We start from the raw sequence: 23,952 nt of genomic DNA, 5'->3' as shown, positions 1-23,952 counted from the left end.
TTTAACGTCTTCTCTACTACTACTACCACTACTGCCACGTCTCTCGTTTGTTTACGACGAAATTAAAACCGATGATGACGAACTGATTCGAGCAAAAAAAAAAAAAAACTAACGTGGTACGTTTATTATCATTATCATCATCATTATTATTAATAAAAAGTTTTATGTTTTACGTGATTCAGTCTCTTTTTTTTCTAGACAATGACAAACAATTTTCAAAATCAAATTTTTATTTGTCATTATCAACTCGTAATAACATAATAATAATAATGAGTTTTACAGGTGTGAAAGAGAAAGAAAGAAAGAAAGAAAAAAAAGTAAAACAAAGTGGTTTTACTAGGATTTATAAAAATCATTATGACACGTTAAGAATAATAATAATGATAATAACAACAAATGTCAAAGAATTAAATATAAACTTACAAACAAACGAACAAACAAACAAAAAAAAAAAAACGTGAGCCTTGACCCTGATTAAATAAAAACGTGGGTTGTTTACGTTTGCAAAGAACAACGTCGAAAAAATAATCAATTTTTTTTCTTTTTTCTTTTTTCGGGTACGATTTGATCGATTCGATTGATTCGATATTTAGATAAATCGAAAAATAACGTGGAATTAGAAAAAAAAGAAAAAAAAACGCGTGTGATATCGCATCGAAAATTACTTATTACGGTATAAATCAAAAGAGAGTCCTCAAGGCTTGAAATTTTACAAAATGGAAATGATAATTTGGCGCGAGGGGAGGAGAGGGGAGGGGGGAGGAGAAGAAAATTGTCGTGTCTCGAATCTTCGTCCGAAATATTTTATTGACACGTGACTTAATAAAATAAATGTCGCCGTTGGTGAGGAAAAAAAAATAAATGAAGGAAAACGAAAATTAAATTTTTTTTTTTTTTACCCGCGTCCGGATATTAAATAAATTTAAAAAGGTAGAAATGTTTACTCCCCCTCCCTTCGGTTTTATTCCTTCCGGGTAAAAATCACGCAATGACCCCTAACGGAATGACTGTGAGGACCGCCCCTCCCTGTCCCCCCCGTGGACGATGACGATAAACGAAACGATTTTCTTTTTTTTTTTTTTTTTTGAAATCGATTTTATTTTATTTTTATTTTCTTGTTCGAATGAATAATTTAAGTGTTTTCCTAACATGATAATAATAATAATAAAACAGTCGAAAGGTTCGATTTATTATTATTATTATTATTATTATTTGGTTTCACGTGTGAAAAGTAACAAGTGTGTTTTTATACGGAGAAAAGAAAAAAAAAATTTTTTTTTTTCTTTCGAGACACGAGAAGTAAAACGATACGTAAAAAACCGGAAATAAAATGAAACCGGAAAAAAATCGTTTTTCCGGAAGTAGATGATCGTTTCGATTAACTATGAGAAGTTAAAATGGCGTCAACGACGACGACGAACCAAATTTTTTTTTTTTTTTTTTATTTATAATTAAACTTTCTAGATTTTTCCGATGAGATTTGTAATTTAATAAATGATAATATTTTTTTTTTTTTTTTAATTTTTGGCGGGAAAAAATTTTTTCAAATAAATGTCGTAAGCTAAAACCTAAGTTTTTTTGCAAGATTTTGAAATAACGTTCATGAAATTTCGTTCTAAAAAAAAAAATTGAAATTAATTTTAAATTAATTAATCGATAGGTGAAAGAAAATCGGAAAACGCGCGTAATATTTTTTTTTCAATGTCGTTTTTTTTTTTTTGTTTAAACAGATTGTTACGCGCGCGTGTCATTAATAAAAATTTTCAATGTTAAAAAAAAAAAAACGCATGTTATGGCGTGTTACAAACGAAAAAGAAATTTATTGTTAATTGAATGTTGCGTAACTTTTAACACGTACGACGTGATTGTTTTATTATTATTTGAGGACGATGATGATGATGACGGCGGCGTTCGTGCTAATTTAAAAAAAAAAAATTTTCGCGGTGGAATTTCCCCCCCCCCCCGAAGGAGGATCAAATCACGAAAAAGAAAAATTTTTCTAACGTTTATTTCCGGTTTTGATAACCGGACGTTTTGTCATCATCTCAACTTTGTCGTGTCGTTTAACGAGCTCGTGAATTTTTTAACAAAAAAAAAAAAAATATATTAACGTTTCGGGAGGGAAGGGGAAGAGGAAGGGAGGAATTTTCGAGGCGGTTTTTATTTTTTTTTTTTGCATTTCCGGTAGAATGAAAAAATCTTCCGCACGGTTGAATAATAACGCGAAAAAAAAAAAAATAAAAAATAAATACATACATAATTGACGTGTCAGGTTTTGACGTTTTTTTTTTTTTTTTTACGGGGAGAGTTTGGGGGGTTGGGGGAGGGTAAGGGGCGGGTGGAAGGGAATTGAATGAATTTAAATAAATTTGAATTAGTTGCGTATACGAATTAATTTTTTTTTTTTTTTTTTTTGAGGGTGGGAAGACTTCGTTTTCATTTTTTTTTTCATTTTTAAATTACGTAAAAAACATTTTAGTGCCAAAAATTTTACGAACGAAAACAAAATGTGACGTAAATACTTTTTCCCTCATTTCCCCCTTTCCCCTCCCCCACCACCACCACCATCACTCCATTTTCGAAAATTTTATTCGGCCGGAAAAAAATAAATATTATTAAAAAAATTTTTTCGAATGAAATGAATTTTAAAGGATTAGACAAAAAAATTTATTATTATTATTATTATTATATTGTGGTTGTTGTTGTGCGGTTGTATTCATTCCAGGATTTACTTTCACTATTTAAAAGAAGCTCAAGGAAAACGCGAATGATTTCCACGGTTTTTAAATTCGTCACGTTTTACGTAATTGAATTTAATAATGATATAATAATCGGTACATTTGCTCACTGTTTTACATATGAACGTTATACTGCGTAACCCCGCACCACCACCACCGTCACCACCGTCACCATCACGACCTCCACTGTCACGACCGCGCCAATACTTTTCCATATTTCTGACAAATTATTAACGCTCGTATTCTTCTCTTTGGAGAAGACATAAAGTTGACCGTGATAAAGTGTGTGCCTGTAATAACCTAAATAACATTCACTTTTATGCAAGTTGTAGGGGCTATTTCTCTCTCTCTCTTTTTATCTATCGATCTTTTCCATCTCTTTTTTTTTTTTTTAGTGTAAAAGTTGTTTTTTAAATGTTTTTCAAAAAAATTTAAATAATTGCATAGTTTTAAAAAAAAAAAAAAAAAGGGAAAGTGACGATTTTATTTTTCTAAAAAAAATATAAAAAAGTTTCACGTAAAATTTTATAAGTTATCATCATCATCATCATCATCATCATCATTATTATCACTATCAACATCTTTATCATTATTATTTGTAATTTTCATTAAAAAAAAATACTCGTGTCAAGTTTTTTTTTTTTTTTTTTTTTATAAAAATTAATTTAACCACCTGAAAAAAAATTCTTAACAATCGTTTGTAGACGCTTGAAAAAATCCGTGGAATTAATTTTAATTTTTTTTTTTTTTTTTAGAAATTTATTATTATTATTATTATTATTATTATTATTATTATTTTCCCGCGGTTTTTTTTTTATTTAATTTTTTTTTTTTTTTGAAAACTCTCGAAATAAAAAAATAAAATAAAATAATTGACGGCGGGAAATTTAAAACCATTCAAAAGGGATTATTTCATTCCTTTACATAAATTTAAAAATAAAAAAATAAGGAAATAAATTTTTTTTTTGTGCGTTCATAAAAAACGAGACGAATAAGTAATAATAATAATAATAATGATGATAATGATGATATTGATGATTGTAACAAAAAATAACCCATCGAATTGATTCGAATTGAAATTGTTGACCCCGAAATGACTGCTTTTATTAAGGAAAAAATTGAAATTTTTATATGAGATGTCACGAATCAGTGGCGAAGGTGGTAACATGGCGGCGGGATACCTCCCCCTTCCCCGATAAAATTGTTTTAAAAAAAAAGAAATCGGACATTTTCGATTTAATACGTCTTGAAAATATTTTTTTTTTTTCTCAAATTTTTAATTTTTTTGGGTACCCGCACAAGAAAAAAATTGGGGAAGAACCCCCGTTTCCCGTTTTTCCCCTCTTTATTCCCCTTTTGTGATGACGTTTCGGGATTTAAATTTACGAAAAAATTCGATTTTATTTGTTTGAATTGATGACGTAACGTACCTGTACGAAAATGGCCACTTTTTTTATATTTATGTTAATATTTGTTTTGTTTTTCGTTTTTTTTTTTTTTTGAATTAATTTTCTCTAATAATAATAATAATAAATTTTTCTATTGTTTTTGTGTTTAATTTCGCTGGAATTTTGTTTTATTTTCTTTTTCTCACTCTCATATAATAAGGAAGGACTCGGTTGGATGAAAATGAGATAAAAACTGGAACGTTCAGAGAGAGAAAGAGAGAAATGTGAAATACTTTATTATTATTATTATTATTAATATTTAAAAATGTGATTAAAAAAAAAAAAATTTGAGGTCGTTTTAATTTAATTACTTAATTATCATTTCGTGAAATTTTTTTTTTTTTCTCCAGATACGAAATCTCCAGCGGAATTCCCATGTTTACTTATTTATTTATTTTTTTTTTTTACCGTTGCGAAATTGCGAATGCAATAAAAAAAATTTAAACCGACTGTATTATTACCACAATTTTCATTATTATTATTATTATTATTATTATTGTTTCGTCTGCTTACGTCGATTTTTATTTGTCTGAGAAAAAGAAGAAGGAAGAAAAAAAAAATCCAGGGAATCTTTTTTTAAGTATCTGCATTCTCCAGTTTTCCACCGCCATCACCACCATCATCATCATCATTTCTCATCGGTTTTTTTTTTATTGTTTTTTTTTTTTTTTTACCAGGTTTCCGTTTATTTTAATGTTTAACCGCATTAAAGTTTTCCTTTTTTCTTTTCTTTTCTACCTCCCCAACCTTCTCTCTCCTTCCCCTTCTCCGTAATAATTTTTTGAGTTTTATATAAATTTTATTTCGCTGTCGTAAATTTTTTTTTTTTTTTTCATGCGGCAAAATTTCTCTTTATTAAATTTTCGTTTAATTTTAAAGTATGTTGAAAAGGTCGCATAGATAATGATAATAATAAATTAATAATTCTAAAAAAGAGATGAGGAGAGGGGGTGAAGGGAGAGTCGTCGAAAACCTTTTTCGAAAACCTTTTTTATTTTTTAATTTAAAATTACAAAAGAATAAAAAACAAAAAAAAAAAAAAAATGGGGTTTTCGATATTACAAAAAATTTTTTAACGGGTATAAATAAAAAATATTTAAACTCAAATCGGGATACTCGTCTGGAGAAGAAAGAAAAAAAATTCTGGAGAAAAAGGAAAAAATTAATGTCGATTAAGAGAAAACGCGCGTTTTTTTCTTTTTTTTTTTTAATAAATCGTGAGAGTTGTCGGGCACGTAAGCGTTTGGTGGCCGTACCGGGAAAAAATAAAATTTTATCGACCGTAAAGTAATTATTATTATTATTATTATTATTATTATTATTATTATTATTATTATTATTATTATTATTATTATTATTATTATTATTATTATTATTATTATTATTATTATTATTATTATTATTATTATTATTATTATTATTATTATTATTATTATTATTATTATTATTATTATTATTATTATTATTATTATTATTATTATTATTATTATTATTATTATTATTATTATTATTATTATTATTATTATTATTATTATTATTATTATTATTATTATTATTATTATTATTATTATTATTATTATTATTGCTGATGTCGTCGTAGCAGCGACGAAACGAGTAAATTGATAATAAAAAAATTTCGATAATTGAATTTTTTTTTTTTTAATTCGATGGAAAGAATAAATAAATTTTCCGATTCGAATTCGTTATTAATATTATTGATTTTATTATTATTATTTTTTTCTTTAATAATAATAATAATGATAATTTTTTATTGTCTGATGACACGTTACGGTTTTTAAAAAAAAAAAAAAAAAAAATTTCCAAACGAACGTCATCATTTTTTGTTTAGACTCCCTCGAAAAAAAAAAAAAATTCATTAACCGAAACCGATTTGTAAATTGCAATTTCGCTATTATCATTATCATCATCATTATTATCATCATCATCATCATCATCATCAGAATCATTATCATTATCAACATTATCATCATTAAAAAAAGAAAAATTAGTTCTGGAGTCCGTAATTACCACCGTTTCGGAAAAGAAAAAAAATTTGTATTTTTCAAAAAGGGTGTAAATTACAGTCGAAACGTATTATTATTTTTTTTTTATTTCGTTTTTGTCTTGATGCAAATCGTTGCAATGATAATGATAATAATACTAATACTAATACTAATACTAATGATAATAATAATAACAACAATCGATTTAAAGAAAGAATGAAAAACTGAAATTGAAAAAGAAGAAAAAAGAAAGAAAAAAATCAATGATAAAAATGGCGCGCATACGAGAGACGTTTTTAACAAAAATTTAATTTTTATTATTATCATTATCATTATTATCATCATCATCATTTTTACGGGCGTTTTAATGCCCGTAATTGGGTTTAAAAAGAAAAAAAAAGAAAAGGAAAAAAAGCTGTTGTAATAATTTAAATTTAAATTTAGATTTTCCTTTAGATTTTCCTTTTACGGAAAATTTTTTTTTTTTTCAAAATGATTCGTATCGATTTGTTATTATTATTAATTTTCCATTGCCTAATTTGTTGTTTTATAAACTTTTCATTCTTTCTTATTTTCAAATAATTTCAAATCTGGGCTAAACGTGGGTTGTTGTTCGAAATGATAATAATAATAATAATAATCATGATGATGATGATGATGATGAAGTAACACTTTATTTATGCGAATCGTTTATAGGTGGTGGTGGTGGGTAAATATCAAACGTTTTTTTATGTTATGAATTCGAGCTTTATTATTATTATTATTATTATTATTATTATTATTATTATTATTATTATTATTATTTATGCGAAAAAATGGAATGTAGTATGTATGTGGCATTCAAGACGAATTAATTTTAACGTTATTAAAAAAAAAAAAAAATTCTCGTTAGAGATTTTCTCACGAGAGTTTCTTTGTCGTTCGTCACAATCTATTTAACTCGTTGTTTTAGGGTCGCCATCGTCGTTGGCCGCCATTTTGTTTTTTTTAAATTTAAATCAAGGAAGGTTTTAGTAGACGATTATAACGATTTATTTTATTTATTTAAATTCAATTACGACTAGACGTAGATTACGAAACGATTTTATTATTAAGGTACGACCTCACGGCCCTTTCACCCTTTGCAATCCCTCGTGATTTAAATTTTTTTTTTGCAATTTCTAACGGATTAATAGTGATAATAATAATAATAATAATAATAATAATAATAATAATAATGATCGGACGTTAATCACAATTCGATGAAAATTATGTAAAAATGAAACCTTGAATCCGCGACTGACCCGTTTAAACTTTTATTTATTAGAAAAAAAAGGAGCTCTTTTTTCGGTAGGTTTGACTCATTATTTCGTTTTTATTTTTTGTTGAAGGGCGTCCGGTTAGTCATAATTTAAATTAAGATCCGTCTGCTAGTGGTGGTGGGGGTGGTAGTGATGGTAGTAAGACGTGTAACACAATTAAAGGACGCGGGGCACGCGCACATGCACACAAACCCATAACCAACCCATTACGAGAAAAAGGGAAACGTAAACGCGATGTATAAAGAAAGTTTTTTCTCTCTCTCTTTCTTTTTCTCCTTCCCTCTCTGTCCTTATCGTTATCGATAAGGATTTGTTTTTCCAAATAACACAACGACACGTTTCTTATCAACGCGACGTTTAATGTTTTCTTAAAAAATAAAAAAATACCGTACCTGTTTTTTTTCTTTTTTTTTCTTGGTATCTAAATTTAGTTTTGAAAAAAAAAAGTTAATCACGTGGTTAATGGTACCTGCATCGATTGATATTAATCATTATCGAAATCGTAAAGTACTCGAATTTATTTTCAAAAACGAAAAATCAGGTTTAGGTATGAATGAATGAAAGAATTGTTTTTTTAAATAAGGTCTTTAAAAATGATTAAATTTTGCGTGTGAATTTTTTTTTTTTTTTAAATAAATTTAACTGATGCCACGTTTGTTGTTTGTTTGTTTGTTTGCGTGGAAAAAGAAAAAATTTCCGGTCTAGTCAGGAAAATCTAGTTTTTTTTTTTTCTATTTTTTTTTTTTTTTTGTTGCTTTCTCTTCGTTGAAATGCAGAGTTGGGAGGTTTTTAATGATCGGTTATCAATTGAATAACAACAACAACAACAACAACAATCGCAACAACCGATAATTATTTATTTTCTGTTTGTTTTTGTTTTTGCGTGCAAACGTTGTAAAAATTTAAAAAAAAAAAAAAAAAAGGAAAGGAAAGGAAATTCTCATAGAGGCGAGCTTTTGAAATTTATTTTTAACTTTTTTAAAAAATATTTTCTTCTTCCACTGTATAATTTTAAAAAAAATCGTAATGGAAAATTGCGTTTAAACGCCCGCTATGTTTTCCTAGTTTTCTTCTGCTTTTCCTCTCTTCCCCTTCCTCTTCTTCCTCCTTTTTTACTTTTATTCTTCTTCATCCATTTGATTTTAAATTTATGTCGCATTAGCTTATATATAACCTTTTTAGCTTTTATTACTACTATTATTATTATTATTATTTCAAATATAAAAAAAACACAATAACTGAATTAAAATCTCTCTCCTCTCTCTCTCTCTCTCTCCCCCCCCCCCGAGATTTTTCGTTTTGTTAGTGCTGACTAAAACAGCAAGGACAACAACAACAGCAGCAAAAATCTCGTTTTCGTTTTAGCAAAATCATCGATGCGATCGTTTTAATTGAAAATCTCAAAAACAATTTTCCTCCGACTTTTCGAAGAAAAACCTCTCAAAGAATTTTCTTCATCATCATTATTATTATTATTATTACTATTTCACTTTTAATCGCTTATGTTCTTGTGAAAGTTTTCCAGCATTCATTCCAGGTTTCTACTCGATAACTTTTTGAAGAATGTGAGACGTTACAAAACAATTTCTTCTATTAAATTCTTTGAAAATTATTATTATTATTATTATTATTATTATTATCACTTCCAGTACCTGAAATACATATTTTATAAAATAAAAACAATCGCTAAAAATTATTCATTAACGCGTAAAATTATTTCCTGTAATTAAAGTGTCGAAAAACTTGTCGTGTTCGGCGGAAAAAATTTTTATTTTTTTTTTCTATTGCCAGGAGGCTTTGGTTTGTTTGTTTTTTTCTTTTTTTTTTTTTTTTTTTTTTTACTTTTCAATTAAATCAAATAACCGTAACGAAAAGGAATTTTTTGTAAAGAAAGACAGAGATAGAGAGAGAGAAAGAGAGAGAAATTGTTTTTACGTTCGGAAATATGAGATTTATTATAAAATTAGGTAAAATCCTAATGTCTGCCTCCCATCAGTTTGTCACTCACAATTAATAATTAAAATCTCCGGTGGTGGTGGTGGTGGTGGAAGGGAGGGTAAAAGCTTTTCCTTCGTAAGGTAAACATACAGATTTTTTTTTTTTCATTTGTTGTGATTGATTGATTGACGACAAACGATGACAGACGAGTAAACGAGCGCTTTTAATTAAAAAAAAAAAGGTATCACTAACGAATTGATATCGTGTTTTATTTGTTTTTATCTTGATTGTTTTTACGGTTGTTTGTTTGTTTGTTTGTTTCTGAGTGAGTCAGATTATTGTTATTTAATATCACCCGGAAAACCGTTTATAAAAAAAAAAAATTTAAACGATTGCGAAAAGACGAAAAACTTGGGAATCGTAATGAGAATTATTTAAAATAAGGAAATTTTTTTTTATTATTATTAATCGAATCGATTAATACTTATATAAAAAATGATTTATTACTTTTTTTAATTTTACCCTTTGACCTCTACCCGATTGATTGATTTTTTCCGATCGTTAAGGATTGATTACCCCCTTCCCTCAAAGGTTCACCGTAAAAAAAAAAATAATTTTAGACGTGAAAATAGGAATCGGTAGTGTATTTCGATTTAACCGTCGTTGTTATCATTATCATTCGAAAGAGGGAAAGGTAGGGGTTAGAGGGAGGAAAATATATATAAACGAATAAACGTAATTACAAAAAAAAAAAAAAAAAAGTACTATTACGCTGTAATTGTTTTTAAAAGCTTTTAAACTACAAAAAAAAATGTTTTTAATCGAAAAATCACATAAAAATTGATTTTTAATTTGAGTAAGAGAAGAGAAAGCAAAATTTATGACGTAAAAAGTACCGGTACTCGTTCGTTTTTCTCTCTCTCTTTCTCTCTCTCTTTCTCTCTCTCTCTCTCTTTCTCTCTCTCTCTCTTTCAATAATGAAAGTCACGAGATTTTTTTGTGCTTTGAAATTTTTATTATTAAAAAAAAAAAAATAGAAGGTGGATTTTATATATATGTACGAAATAATAAAAATAATAATAATAGTAATAATAATAATAATGATATTGAACGCGTTTTATTTATTATTAAAAAAAAAAAAAATGTGTTTGTGTCACGACGTCGAATTTTCTCGTCATTCTCTCCCTTATTTGGTTCGCAAACATGAAAATGAAAAAAGAAAAAAAAACGTTAATTGTGTGTGGGGAGAGGAGGGGAAAAGGGGAAGGGGAAGGAAATATAATAAGCGGACGTTCGTAGTAAATGATGAAAAATATTTAAAAAAAAAAAAGTATATCCGGTTTATCCCCGGTTAAAAAAAAAAATTCAAAATGATTATTATTATTATTATGGGAACGCGTTAAATAATTTATAGGAATGATGGTGATGTTGTCAAGGGGGTGGTGGTGGGGGGTGCGCGCGCGAGAGTAATGAAAAGAAAATTATTTTTTATGATTTTTATCCAACAAGGGATAATTTATCCAGGACGCGGATCTTTTTTTCTTTTTTCTCGTTCGTTCGCTTTGGGGATTTAAATTTAAAAAAAAAAAGAAAAATTAATTATTTTATTTTATTTTATTTTTTGATTAAACGTTTTAATTCGTTTTCCACCGAAAAAAAAGGAAAATGTCGGAAACGTGAAAAATAATTTTTTGATTGTTTAAATTTTCCTGAAGGATGAGAGAGCAAAGGGAATTTAAATTACTTACACACCCGTTTACCCGTGAATATTCCTGGAGAATCGTTTTTCGTAATAATAAAAAAAAAAAAGGAATGAAAATTTTATTTTAATTTTTTTAATTTATTATTATTATTATTATCATTATTATTATTTTCATTATTATTATTATTTATAAGGGATTTTTTTTTTTAAATAAATAAAATCCACTTTTGCTGTAACCGGTTTTTTTTTCTCATTAATGCCGGATGATTTTTTTAAATTTTTCTTTCATCATGTTTCGACATTTTTTTTTTTTTCTTCTGCTTTTGATAACAACAACAACAACAACACCCGTATGATAAAATACAACAGATAATTATCTAGAAAGGTTTTTTTTTAGGCTCGTTTTTACCGATCGCGGGTAAATCATTAATAACAATTTATTTTCACTTTGTTTTGTTTGTGTTTGTTGAGTCCGACAAAATGATAGTTTCACGTCGATACCATTAATGCGTTGTTTGGTTCTTTTTAAGTTTGTGTTAGGTTTGACGTTAGGTAGACGATGAAAAATCAGGTACGATTTGGCGTTTATTTAAAAAAAAAAAAAATGAAAAACAAACGACGATTCGATTTCTTAAAAACGCATGTTTTGTGTTTGGTAATGTGTCGTCGCCGCCATTTTGTAATGACATCACAACACTCGTAAATATGTTTATGTTTATGTTTTTTTTTTTTTTTGTACCAACACAAAATTAAAAATTTTCGTAACTTATAACCCCCCATCCGGTCGTTTGTTTTGCGGTTTACCAAAAATAAACCCGATTTACGGTGTCCATTTTGACCCGATATTAACCCGGTTTTTTATGGATTCCAGTTCGAAATTTCTTGTTATCCGTGAGTTTTCAGTCAAATAAATAAATAATAATAATAATGATGACGACCTTTTAAATTTTTTTAAAGAAAAATCGATGTCAAAGGTCATAATCGTAATCCATCGTATTACGATCGAATTTTTTCATTTTTGGAGAAATAATTTCTTTTTTTTTGTTACAGCAACAGGAAAACAAAGCGCTCAGATTGAAAAATGCCGACGTTTTGATAGAAGAAAACGGGGGGAAAACGGGGAGCGGGTTGGGATCATCATTCAATAGCAATACGGATAATTACAAGAGTAATTCGTACGGTAATCAAGAGATTTTCGTTTTGGGAGAATCGAATTATGCGAAAAGCAATTCCGGAAACGTGATCAATTACGACAATCGTCAAGCTTGGCTTTATTTCGACGAGAAATCGTACATAAGAGGAAATGCGTTGAAAGAAGGAGAGGATCCTTATTTTAAGAACAAATTCAATCAGGCTGCAAGCGATTCGCTACCGAGTAATCGTGAGATACCAGATACCAGAGGTCAAGCGTGAGTATCTATATGAGTACACACATGCATGAAAAATTCTCCCTCAGTCTGAATTTTTGTTGTTGTTGTTGTTCTTGTTGGTATGCGAACGTGTTTGCGGTCAGAGAAAGAGTGGTTCCTCCTCCTCCAATTCTCCCACCCTCCCCCTTCTCCCCCCATCAGGAACGTAGAAATTCATTTCGTTGAAAAACGCAAGCTTTCTATTTTAAAATATTCAAAATAATTATTATTATTATTATTGTGCGAGTTTGTGTGTGTGCAGCAAAGGTCAGCAATTAACAAAATATTTATAAAACCTGAAAAAAAAAATTTTTTTTAATTTTCAATCCGCCCCTTTTATTTATTCTCTTCCTTCCCATCGTCGTCGCAACAACCGCCGCCGCGCACACACACACAAACGTCGAAAAATTTAATAATAATAATTTCTTACATTTTATAAATAAAAAAAAAAAAAAAAATTGGAAAGTCGACGTTCATCGAAATTAAGTGAGTCTCTTTTTAATTTAAAATAAAATCGATTTAGTCGAAATGGAAAAAAAGAGAGAGAGAGAGAGAGAGAGAGGGAAAAATTTTCACAGAGACGTGACATACGTGCTGCTGGAATGAAAATTTTTTTTTTTTTTTTTTTTTTAATAAATCATTACTGGAGAATTTTTTATTTATTTATTTACTTATTTATTTTTTCAAACGTTTGAATCGTGAGAAAATTTTTTTTTTTTCCATTTTTTTTCCATTTTTAAATTACGCGGCGTACGAAAAAAAAAAAAAAAAAACTAAACCAGACTAAACTAATCCCACGTCGCGAATTTTATTTTCGTATTTAAATTTGGAAAATGTTAAAAAAAAAAAAATTTTCCGCGTCATTTTTTGGCGAACGCGATATCACGCCATGCCGTCGTAAATTTAATTTATTTAAAACATTTACTTGCGATAATAATAATAATAATAATAATAATAATAATAATAATAATAATAATAATAATAATAAAGATGGCGGCGTTTAAAAAACCGAATCGAACGTCATAAACAAGACGACGACTTTCGCCGCGTAAAAAAAAACTTCAGAAATTTTAATTTATCGTCCTTTTTTTTTTAAATATGGAAAAGTAATTTCGAAAAACCTCGAATAAGAAAAAGAAGAAAAAGCAGAAGAAATTAAGAGTAAATATATTTACATGTAAAATGTTAATTGTTTACCTTGACTTTTGACCTCTACGGTTAAAAATCCTGTCAATTTTTTAGTAGCAAATATCAAAATCAAAAATTTTTGCGGAAGAAGAATGAAGGGGAAAAATTTTCCCCTCCCTCCCTTCCCCTCCTTTCTCTCCATTTTTTTTTGAGGTCAAGGTGAGGTTTCGGTTTTAAGGTAATAAATAAATTACTGGAGAAAAAAAATTATGGCGGCGACGCTGGAAACACGAATTTAAGAGCAAAAAATAAATTTTCTCATTCGAGACAAAAATTCGTTCGAAATTTTTCTGGAGAAATAATTTTTTTTTTTTTTTTCATCCGTTTTCCAGTTGCAAAAGAAAAAAATGGCGTACGGATCTTCCGCCGACGAGCGTCATAATAACTTTTCACAACGAAGCCAGATCAACATTGTTAAGAACCATCGTGTCGGTTATGAACAGGAGTCCGGAACATTTAATTAAAGAAATCATATTGGTCGATGATTTTTCCGACAATCGTAAGTTAAATATTAATACGTCACCGTTATGACGTCATACGTGGTTTGTTAAAATTTTTTTTTTTAAATCTCGTTCCAGCATCCGATGGAGAAGAATTAGCTAAAATTCAAAAAATTAAACTTGTTAGAAATGAAAAAAGAGAAGGTGAGTGAATACTTTTTTTTTTTTAATACTGGAAAAAATAATTTCCAGCTCTCAATTATTATTATTATTATGGGTTGTTGTTGTAGTCGTGTAAAAAGAAAGGAAATGACAATTTTTTTTTTTTTTTTTTGCGTTTCAGGTTTGATGAGGAGCAGAGTAAGAGGAGCCGATTTGGCGACGGCTCCGATTTTAACGTTTTTAGATTCTCACGTCGAATGTAATGTTAATTGGCTGGAACCGTTACTGGAACGAGTGGTCGAGGTAATAATTTAATGAAAAAAATATCGATCGACATTTTAAAAAAAAAATTATCAAACTGACCGAAAGTGGGGAGGAGGGGGGGGAGACGAATCGTCTTCTCTCACGAACGTGTCCGTAAAATTAAAAAAAAAAAATGTATAACCTGGAATTTCGTCATCATTATTATCATTATTATGACGAAAATTTCTCCACGTTGTGATTCGAATCATTTTGTTTCATCACCTCCTCGAATTTACCATCCCCCCCTTTTTTTTTTGTTTTCCTACAGGATAAAACGAGAGTCGTGTGTCCCATAATTGACGTCATAAGCATGGACACGTTTCAATACATCGGAGCATCCGCGGATTTGAGAGGAGGTTTCGATTGGAATTTGGTATTCAAATGGGAATACCTGACTCTGGATCAAAGGTTGAGGAGACAACAGGATCCCACGAGAGCGATAAAAACCCCCATGATAGCCGGCGGTTTGTTCGTCATAGATCGTTTGTATTTTGATACATTAGGAAAATACGATATGCAAATGGATGTTTGGGGAGGTGAAAATTTAGGTATGATATCATAGGTCGGAAAAGCTTACACTCTCTCCCTCTCTCGGTTTGGAGTAAGACGAAAATAAGGGAAACTTTAAAAATTTTCAGAAATATCGTTTAGAGTTTGGCAGTGCGGTGGAAGTTTAGAAATCATTCCATGTTCGAGAGTGGGTCACGTTTTTAGAAAAAGGCATCCCTACACTTTTCCGGGAGGTTCTGGAAATGTTTTCGCTCGTAACACGAGGCGTGCAGCCGAAGTTTGGATGGACGATTATAAAAAATATTATTATGCTGCCGTGCCTCTTGCCAAAAGCATACCTTTTGGAAAGTATGTACTGAACTCTCTCCGTATGTCACGGATTGTTTGGGGGGCTGTTTTTAATTAATTTTTTTTTTTTTTTAACGTGGCAGCATCGACGATAGACTCGAACTTAAGAGAAAACTTCATTGCAAATCATTCAAATGGTATTTGGAAAACGTTTATCCGGAATTGTCGATACCTCATTCCACGTCACCCGCATTCGGTTCTATAAGACAACGTCAACTGTGTTTGGATACTTTGGGTCATTCCATAGAACAAACAGTCGGATTGTACGTTTGTCACGATACCGGAGGAAATCAAGTCAGTCAAATTTTTTTCTTTCTTTCTTTCTTTCTTTCTCTTTTTTATTAACGAGAAAATAATTTTAAAAAAAAAATTTGTTTTAGGAATGGGGAATGGAAGATGATAGTTACATCAAACACCACGATTTGTGTTTGACAATACCTAATTACGTACCTGGCGCACTTGTTCTCATGCGTCTTTGCGAAGATGCCGACAATCAGGTAGTGTTGGATGTAAAACCTAATAAAAAAATTTAATTTAGTACAAAATATAAGTTAAGCATTTCTTTATAAATTTTCTTTTGATAGAAATGGCGGCTCGTTAATAATGGCGGACTCGTTAAACACGAAACGTATAGTTTGTGTTTGGACAGCAGAGATGCAACCACTCGAGGCCTAATTGTTGAAAAATGCGATTCGAGATCACCAACGCAACAGTGGAATTTTATAAAACCTGGAATATCATAGGATCGATATTAAAGGAAAATTTAGGGATTTGAAATTGAATAGGCGCGTAATATGTAAATATTATTTTCACACACTCTCTCTCTCTTTCTTACTTTCTGTCTTTCTCTCTGTCTCTCTCTCTCTCTCTGTGTAAAATTGACATTTCGATAATGCTAGTCATTAATTATATATATGTATAGCAATGAAAGGAATAAAAAAAAAAGAAAAAAAAATGGCCTAAATTTAAGGAAACGACGAACGTATTTGAACGCGAACAACGTGAAATCGTGAATTTTTTTTTTTACAGTATTAAATTGACAAAAAGGTAATAATTTTAGGTATAAAAAAAAAAATTTTATTATTATTATTATTATTTCCGTTGGATTTGTGACTGATTACGACTGCCAGTTTAATAAAAAAAAAAACGTGTGACTCAAAACAAAAAAAAAGCAATCAAAATGTGATGATAGTTTATTATTATTATTTTGCACGAATAATTAAATAGTGATTTAAGTAAGATTTAACTGTATGATTCCATTTTTAATATGAAAATTCAAAATAAATAAATAAATAAATAAAATAGTTATTTTTTATGTTTGTTTAAATTTTTTATTCGTTACAAACACACAATTCGGTTTTGCCTTCCTTCCATATTGAAAAATATTTTTTTTAAATATTCGATAAAGGCGAATGTGATAACTTGTGCAAATTTCTCATCATCATCATTAGAATATAATCACACAGGAGTGAAAATGTGGATGGATAATAAGATTTTAAATAAAATTTTACATAATTTACATAATTATTGTATTATTTTATTTAAATAAATTTATTTATTGAAATTTTAATCGAATGAGAAAATTCACATGATGATATTTTATTTACGTATTCGAATGTTATCTTTTAACTTTTTTATTTTTAAGACTGTTTTTAATTTTTTGTTTAAATTCATCAACATTAAATTCATCATCAGGTTTTTGTTTAACAGGTTTAGGTTTATCTTCTTCTGGTGGTATAAAAGGTAATTTTCTTTTTTCTTCTCGTCTCTTTTTGGCTTCTTCGTGCCTTTCGTTAATTTCTCTTTTTCTCTTTTGTTGTTTTTGAGCTTCCGTCATGAAATATTCACCAGATTCTAATTGTTTATCTATTTTACTTTCAGTTTGTGGTGGTGGGAATGGAGTGTATGGTTTCTTTTCCTTTTTGTTCTTGGGTTTCTTCTTTTTGGGCAAGTGTTTGTTTTTAAATTTTGGTAAAAATCTTTCCCAATTTTCATTTTTTAATATCGGATCTTTAGCCAATTCCCTCTTTATCATTAATTCTTTTATCTTATAAATTGGATGCATGTTGAACATTGTTTTTTCAACAATTGATCTGACCTGTTTGAAATCAAAAAAAAAAAAAAATTCATTAAGTAAATTATACACATGATAATAAGTATCAAAAGGATTTGAATCTTACCTCCATTAAGCCTTTGTAAGGTCCCAATGCAGCAACTGTTTGCCCTTGTACCAAAACATAACAATTAGTTAATAATTCAATTGATTTTAAAGTACATCCTCCAGGTCCTATAATTCTTTGTCTTCTTTTAATAAATTTTTCTCTATTTCGAACTAAAGAACCTATTTTAATTATGTCACAAAAAATGTCATCTTCTAAAACTCTGATTGCTTGTTCGAAAGGTACACTTCTAGACAATAATTTAATCATGTCCCTTGCTTTAATTATTATATATGGATCCCATGTTTTCCTTGTCGTTTTCACTTTCATACTACCCTCTATAACGTCTAGTTCACCCTTAATCCCATATTCGTTAAGAACTTTTTGAATTTGTGGCCAATATTGACGCAAATAAGGTTCTCTATATTTAGGAAATAAAGTTGCAAACGAACTTTCTTCTAATAATCTATGAGGATTATCCTCTTTTTTAAATTCTGGTACTTTGAGAGACCATGCGTTTTCAACAACTTTTGGTCTTTTTTCTTCCTCATCCTCATTGTTCGACATTGTTTTATTCTATTTAAGCAAATAAATAGGTTTTTGTAACCAAACACGTGGATTAAACGTTTTTTTCCGATCGATTCCGAAAATTAACTTTTTGGTCGATAAATAAAAATAAAAAATTAATACACAAAATATTATTATAACCTCTCCTTCTTTTGATTATTGTTAAGTAATATTATATTAAAAATAATATTAACGTGATACGATTGTAAATTAAATTTCCGCAAAAGTACTCGTGAACCAGAGCAAAATTTAAAATATTGCTTTCATTAAGAGTGTACGAAGGTATTCCCGCGTAAATGAGAGCTTTGTTATTTTGTATATTACATTTTTATTTATTAAACGTAGTTTTTTAAGTGTTTTAAATTTACAGTTTGACAGTAATCAATTACTTTATTCATCGAAAACAGGTATCTTTTTCTTATAATCAAATTTACAATGTTTTTTTTTCCAATAATTTAATTTTTCTATAATTTAATTTGTTCAAATGTATAGTAAAAATTATTTATTTATTATTTCCAGAAATTAAATTTCTAAAATGTTCATAAAAATTTCTACGGGAAAAGAAATAAGACCGATTGAAATATCTAAAAAACAATCAATTAGTGAATTGAAAGAACTTATTGAAACCCAACTTAAAATAAATAAATCTAAACAAAAATTATTTTACAGTGGTAAAGTTTTAGAAGATAGTACACCAATTTACAAATATAATATCAAAGATGGATATGTAGTGCAACTTATTGAACTTAAAGAACCTATTGTTGAAAAAAAAGTTGAAAAGCAACAAATAGTTAAAAAGAAAACAACAATTGTTGAAAATAATTTAAGTGAATATTATAATGTTGGGGAGTATATTGAATGCCAAGAAAATGATGGATCATGGTTCGAAGGAGAAATAATTGAAATTTATCAAGCGGGAAATAATGAAAATTTAGATGAAAACACTGTAGTCACACCTATTTCAATATATAGAATTCAGTATAAAGATGAAGATAATGAAATAACAAAAGATTTAAGGCTTGAAGAATTCAGGCCCAGATCTATACATCCAGTTGATTTTAACTCGCTTGAAATCGGTCAAATCATACATTTAAATTATAATTCAAAACAACTGCAGGCTTGGGGCAAGTGGTATGATTTTTACATAAAAGAAATTGATAAAAAGAAACAATTGACATTAAGTGGTCATTTAATATTGGGGAAAAACAAAAAAAAAGAAAATATAAAAATTGTCTTGAATCCTTTTGAAAATTATAATTATTCAATAAGAAGTCATATTAAAATATCAGAAAGAGATAAAAATTTTGACGTGGGTGCAAAACCCATTTTTTGTGACACATGTAAAAAAAATAAAAATCTTCGCTGCAAAGATTGTGGATGTTCTGTTTGTGGAGATAGAAATGATCCGGAAAAAACAATAGTTTGCGATGAATGTCAATATGGTTTTCACATATATTGTCTCAAGCCACCCCTGAAACAAGTCCCAGAAGATGACGATTGGTATTGTAATTCATGTAAAAATGAAAACATTATCGTCGAAGATGGTCAAACTGTAAAAACGAAAAGAGGATTCACGGCTGACAAATCTAAAAGCAAAAGGTATTGTTAATTATTACTACAAATCAATTCGTCTTTTATTTTATTTTTATTAAAAAAAGGCACTTATTGGGAGATAAAATTGGTTATGTATTGGTTATTTTGTTTAAAGGGATTGGGGAAGAGGGATGGCTACAGCTGGAAGAACAACGGTTAATACAATAGTTCCAGCTACACATTTTGGGTCAATACCTGGTGTAGAAGTGGGAACAACTTGGAGATATCGAATACAAGTTTCTGAATCTGGTGTGCATAGACCTCACGTTGCTGGTATCGCGGGTAGAAAAGATGTGGGTGCTTTTAGTATTGTTTTAGCTGGAGGCTACGAGGATGATAAAGATGACGGAGACGAGGTTTGTAGTTTAATTCCTTAAATCGCCCCAAAATATACATAATTTATTAAGTACTTATCGATTGTAATGGTGGTTAATCATTTTTATTCAGGTTTTATATACAGGCTCGGGTGGTAGAGATTTAAGCAATAACAAACGTGTATCAAGTCAAAGTTGCGATCAAGAATTGACTAGGATGAATTTGGCTCTGGCAAAAAATTGTAATGCCAGTATCAACGATAAAGAAGGTTCTGAATCGACGGATTGGAAAGCGGGTAAACCTGTCAGAGTTGTTCGAAGTTACAAAGAAAAATCTGAATACGCACCCGTGGAAGGTTTTCGCTACGATGGTTTATATAAAATCGTTAAATATTTTCCCAAAACGGGAAAATCCGGTTTTAAAGTTTGGCAATTTTTACTTCGAAGAGACGATTTGACACCGGCTCCATGGACTCCAGAGGGTAAAAAACACATTCAAGCCCACGGATTGGAAGATGTTATTTATCCGGAAAATTACGGGGAAAAAGCCAAGAGAAAAAATAACGACAACGACGATGACGACGACAGCGGCGGCGGTGATGGCGGCGATGGCAACGGTCACGTTTCCAAAAAACGTAAAAAAGTAGAAGAATTCAAATTAGGAGAAGAATTATTAAAATTAGTTGAAAATGACGATTTGAATAAAAATAAATGGGACGAAGTCAATGAATATTTAAAAGAAGGAAAAGTCAAATATTTAGAAGAATTGAAAAACGCATTCGAATGCGTTTGCTGTCAAGATTTGACTCACAAACCCGTCACGACGATTTGCAAGCATAATTTTTGCCTTTCTTGTTTTCAAAATGCTAAAAAGGTCATGGGTAACATTTGTCCTCTTTGTAAAACCGAATATGAAAAAGTACCGAACGTTAATGAAAATTTGGATAAAATTCTTCTCACGCTTTATCCGGGTTATCAAGTCGGACGATAATTTATCAATCAATCATTTTTCCTCGTCGTCTCCCCAATATATTTTCCTAAAGTTTTTTTTTTTTTTTTATAAACAAAAGTCGCAAATCATTCCTGATTTTAAATTCGTTGACCAAAGTGAATTTTTTCAACACTCGGAGGGGAAAAAAAAAAATTTAAATCGCCCTATTTAAAATCCAATCTCGTTAGATCGGAAATCAATTCCTTATTTCATAATAATAATAATAATAAAATCCCGGATTTTTTTTTTTTTATTGATTTAAATTTAAACTAAAGTTTATTATAGTAAATTTTAATAACCGAAAATGAACTCATTAATACGTTATTTAGCCCTCTCATTAGTATTATTATTATTATTATTATTATATGTATTTTATTTATAATGAAATGACAGGTAGTAACAAATGTTTCTTTTCTCTCTCTCTCTCTCTTTTTCTCTTCAGTAAATTATTTATGGGAACCGGTAGATCTACCCGTTTACAGTGGATCTTTTTATTTTTATTTTTTATTTTAGGAAACACGTGGTATTGTTTTTATTTATTATTATTATTATTATTATTATTATTATTATTGTAATTATTAAGTTTTAGTTGTTACTCGTGAAAATTTGAAAAATTCAAGGAGAAAAAAAAAAAAGAAAAAAAAGAACGTTACATGAAATCAATCGAATTCTCATAAAAACGATTAATAAATAATTATAACTATTATTATTATTATCATTTAGTCGGAATTTATATAATAAATAAATAAATAATTAATCAATAAATTGAAGGTTTTTTTTTTTTTTTTAGAATTTATTGAAAATTTTTTTCTGGATCCCGTGTGATATTTGAAATGAGGATTTTGGAAAAATTTTTTGACAGGAGTAAAAGAAAAGTAAAGGAAAAAGCGTGGAAATGATAAGATTTTGTTTTTTACCTGGAGGGAGAAAAAGAAAAAATCAACAGGAATAAGTAAGTTAATTACATTAATTAAATTAAATTAAATATGAATCCCGAAATAAGAATGGCTGTGAGGTATGAAAACGAGAGGAAACACTTCCGGTTTTCGTAGGGATACACACACCGATTTTTTTTTAAAATGGCGTCATACGATACTACCTTACCATCCAATTTATTACGCACACGCACACACGCACCCATCCCCCATCCTTCTCCCATTTACAATAATCGATAAAATCTTTTGAAAGAAACATTTTTCCAAAAAAAATTTTTTTTCCTTAACCAGAAGGCATCAATTAAGGCACCTGCGGTATTCATACGATGATGACAAGGCATCGAGATAAGGGATGCTTAGTTTATCTCATTATCGTGACTACTCGTTAACCGGTCTCATTAATAAAAGACCGCTAAAGGAAAACTACCCTTTATAAAAAATTAAGGGGGTTGTAACTTAAAAAAAAACCATTTCCTATAATTATCTTTGTTATCAATAAATTATCAATTGACTGATTATCGGGTTATTTAAATGTAATTCGTCGGCTTATTATTTATATTAAAAATCTTTTTATTATTCCCACGGTGTCGCCCGTATTTTATTTGTTTTTTTATATATTATCATTATTATCATCTCGCCGTCTTTTGGAAATTTCCCTCCCCCCCTCCCATCCCCCGTCTTCCCTCCTTTTTTTAATTAATTTTTAAATTAAATTTTTTTAAGGGGTTTAGGACGAAAACTTTCTTATCAAAATGGCCGATTACGGGAAGGGGTGAAAAAAAATAATAATAATAATAATTTTTTATTTATTTATTAAATATCGTTTTTATTTTTATTTTTTTTACATAAATAAATAAATCGTTTATGATACCATTGCTATTATCAATCCAACAATTGAACCGCATATCATTCCAACGGTTCCTCCTTTGGCAACCGTTTTACTCATTTTCTGTACGAATTTCGCCGAATATTTTTTATCATTTTTTTGACAATATTGTACCAAACAATCGCAAAATGCTAAAGAACAACCCAACAATCCTCCGACGATCGAACGATCCAATATAATTGTAAATAATTTTTTTGCATCAATAGAATTCATCATATTTTTTTCTTTTTTCGCGAAACAAAAAGGGAAAAACTTATAAATTTAATGTGACACACTTCAAATTTTTTTTGATTTATTCCGCGTATACGTAATTATTATTATTATTATTATTATCAATCGATTATCTCAAATATATATATATTTGTATAATATATATATAAATAAAAAAAGTAAATAAAATAAAATGTGTATATAAAAATAAAAATATTATTATTCACGATTTTTTTTTTCCTCGAAAAATAAATATTATTATTATTATTATTATTATTTAATTTTTGAAAATGTTTTAACGACGCAAAACCTCCTACAATTTTCAAATTCCCCCCCCTCTTCCCCCTCCCCTTATATTAAATCGTATAAATTAAAATGAAAAAAAAAAAATTTAGGAGGCCTGGGAATGAATTTTTTTACGAAAAAAAAAAAAAGTAAAAATAAAATGTATTACGTCAGCGACGTCGACGTCGACGACGACGACGAGGAAAACGACGAAAACATCAAAAAAAAAAAAAAGTTTATTTTTTATTTTTTTTTTTTTATGTCGTGGGTTTTTTTTTTTTTATTTCATTTAATCCCATACATGATTTAAGGTTTTTGACGCCTTTGCTCTTCCTATTCCTCTCTTCCTCTTTCTCCCCCTTCCCCCCTTTCTTCCTCCTCTCCCTTTTTGTTGACGTCATTTTTCGTTACGGATGCTGTTGGCAAAAGTTACCGGTGAGGACGAGTAAAAAAAAAAAAAATTTTTTTTTATAAATAAAACGAGAAAACGTTTTATTAAAAAAAAATTGTGAGAAAATTTTC

The 23,952-nt window shown here is 28.9% G+C and overlaps 4 protein-coding genes across 4 annotated transcripts in view; 2 read left to right on the top strand and 2 right to left on the bottom strand.

Annotated features, from left to right (window-relative positions):
• Window positions 1-16,233, top strand: part of Phum_PHUM590070 (UDP-GalNAc:polypeptide N-acetylgalactosaminyltransferase, putative) — a gene marked incomplete at both ends in the record, with an annotated part of 35,178 nt that extends 18,945 nt beyond the window's left edge. Inside the window, 9 exons of the mRNA XM_002432485.1 lie at window positions 12,181-12,539; window positions 14,060-14,226; window positions 14,306-14,371; window positions 14,511-14,632; window positions 14,901-15,180; window positions 15,271-15,490; window positions 15,574-15,784; window positions 15,871-15,987; window positions 16,075-16,233. Coding sequence (XP_002432530.1) covers window positions 12,181-12,539; window positions 14,060-14,226; window positions 14,306-14,371; window positions 14,511-14,632; window positions 14,901-15,180; window positions 15,271-15,490; window positions 15,574-15,784; window positions 15,871-15,987; window positions 16,075-16,233 — 1,701 coding nt within the window. The remainder of the gene's footprint in view (window positions 1-12,180; window positions 12,540-14,059; window positions 14,227-14,305; window positions 14,372-14,510; window positions 14,633-14,900; window positions 15,181-15,270; window positions 15,491-15,573; window positions 15,785-15,870; window positions 15,988-16,074) is intronic.
• Window positions 16,234-17,108: 875 nt separating this feature from the next.
• Phum_PHUM590060 (HIV-1 Rev-binding protein, putative) lies at window positions 17,109-18,216 on the bottom strand (the record flags this gene model as incomplete). The annotated part of the gene is made up of 2 exons (XM_002432484.1): window positions 17,109-17,588; window positions 17,671-18,216. 2 exons carry the CDS (start codon window positions 18,214-18,216, stop codon window positions 17,109-17,111), a joined length of 1,026 nt encoding a protein of 341 aa, XP_002432529.1.
• A 535-nt stretch (window positions 18,217-18,751) lies between these two features.
• On the top strand, window positions 18,752-21,114 carry Phum_PHUM590050 (uncharacterized protein; the record flags this gene model as incomplete). The annotated part of the gene is made up of 3 exons (XM_002432483.1): window positions 18,752-19,815; window positions 19,925-20,165; window positions 20,257-21,114. 3 exons carry the CDS (start codon window positions 18,752-18,754, stop codon window positions 21,112-21,114), a joined length of 2,163 nt encoding a protein of 720 aa, XP_002432528.1.
• Window positions 21,115-22,911: 1,797 nt separating this feature from the next.
• On the bottom strand, window positions 22,912-23,151 carry Phum_PHUM590040 (uncharacterized protein; the record flags this gene model as incomplete). Its single annotated transcript, XM_002432482.1, has 1 exon — window positions 22,912-23,151. The coding sequence occupies one exon, from the start codon at window positions 23,149-23,151 to the stop codon at window positions 22,912-22,914; it is 240 nt and encodes a 79-aa protein (XP_002432527.1).
• Window positions 23,152-23,952: the final 801 nt, after the last annotated feature.

The sequence above is a fragment of the Pediculus humanus genome, genomic scaffold (genome assembly GCF_000006295.1).
Source record: "Pediculus humanus corporis 1103172108313 genomic scaffold, whole genome shotgun sequence".
In the NCBI taxonomy this organism is placed as follows: Eukaryota; Metazoa; Arthropoda; class Insecta; order Psocodea; family Pediculidae; genus Pediculus; species Pediculus humanus.
The sequence above is the reverse complement of the archived record's forward strand: the minus strand, read 5'-3'. Positions and strand labels throughout refer to the sequence as shown.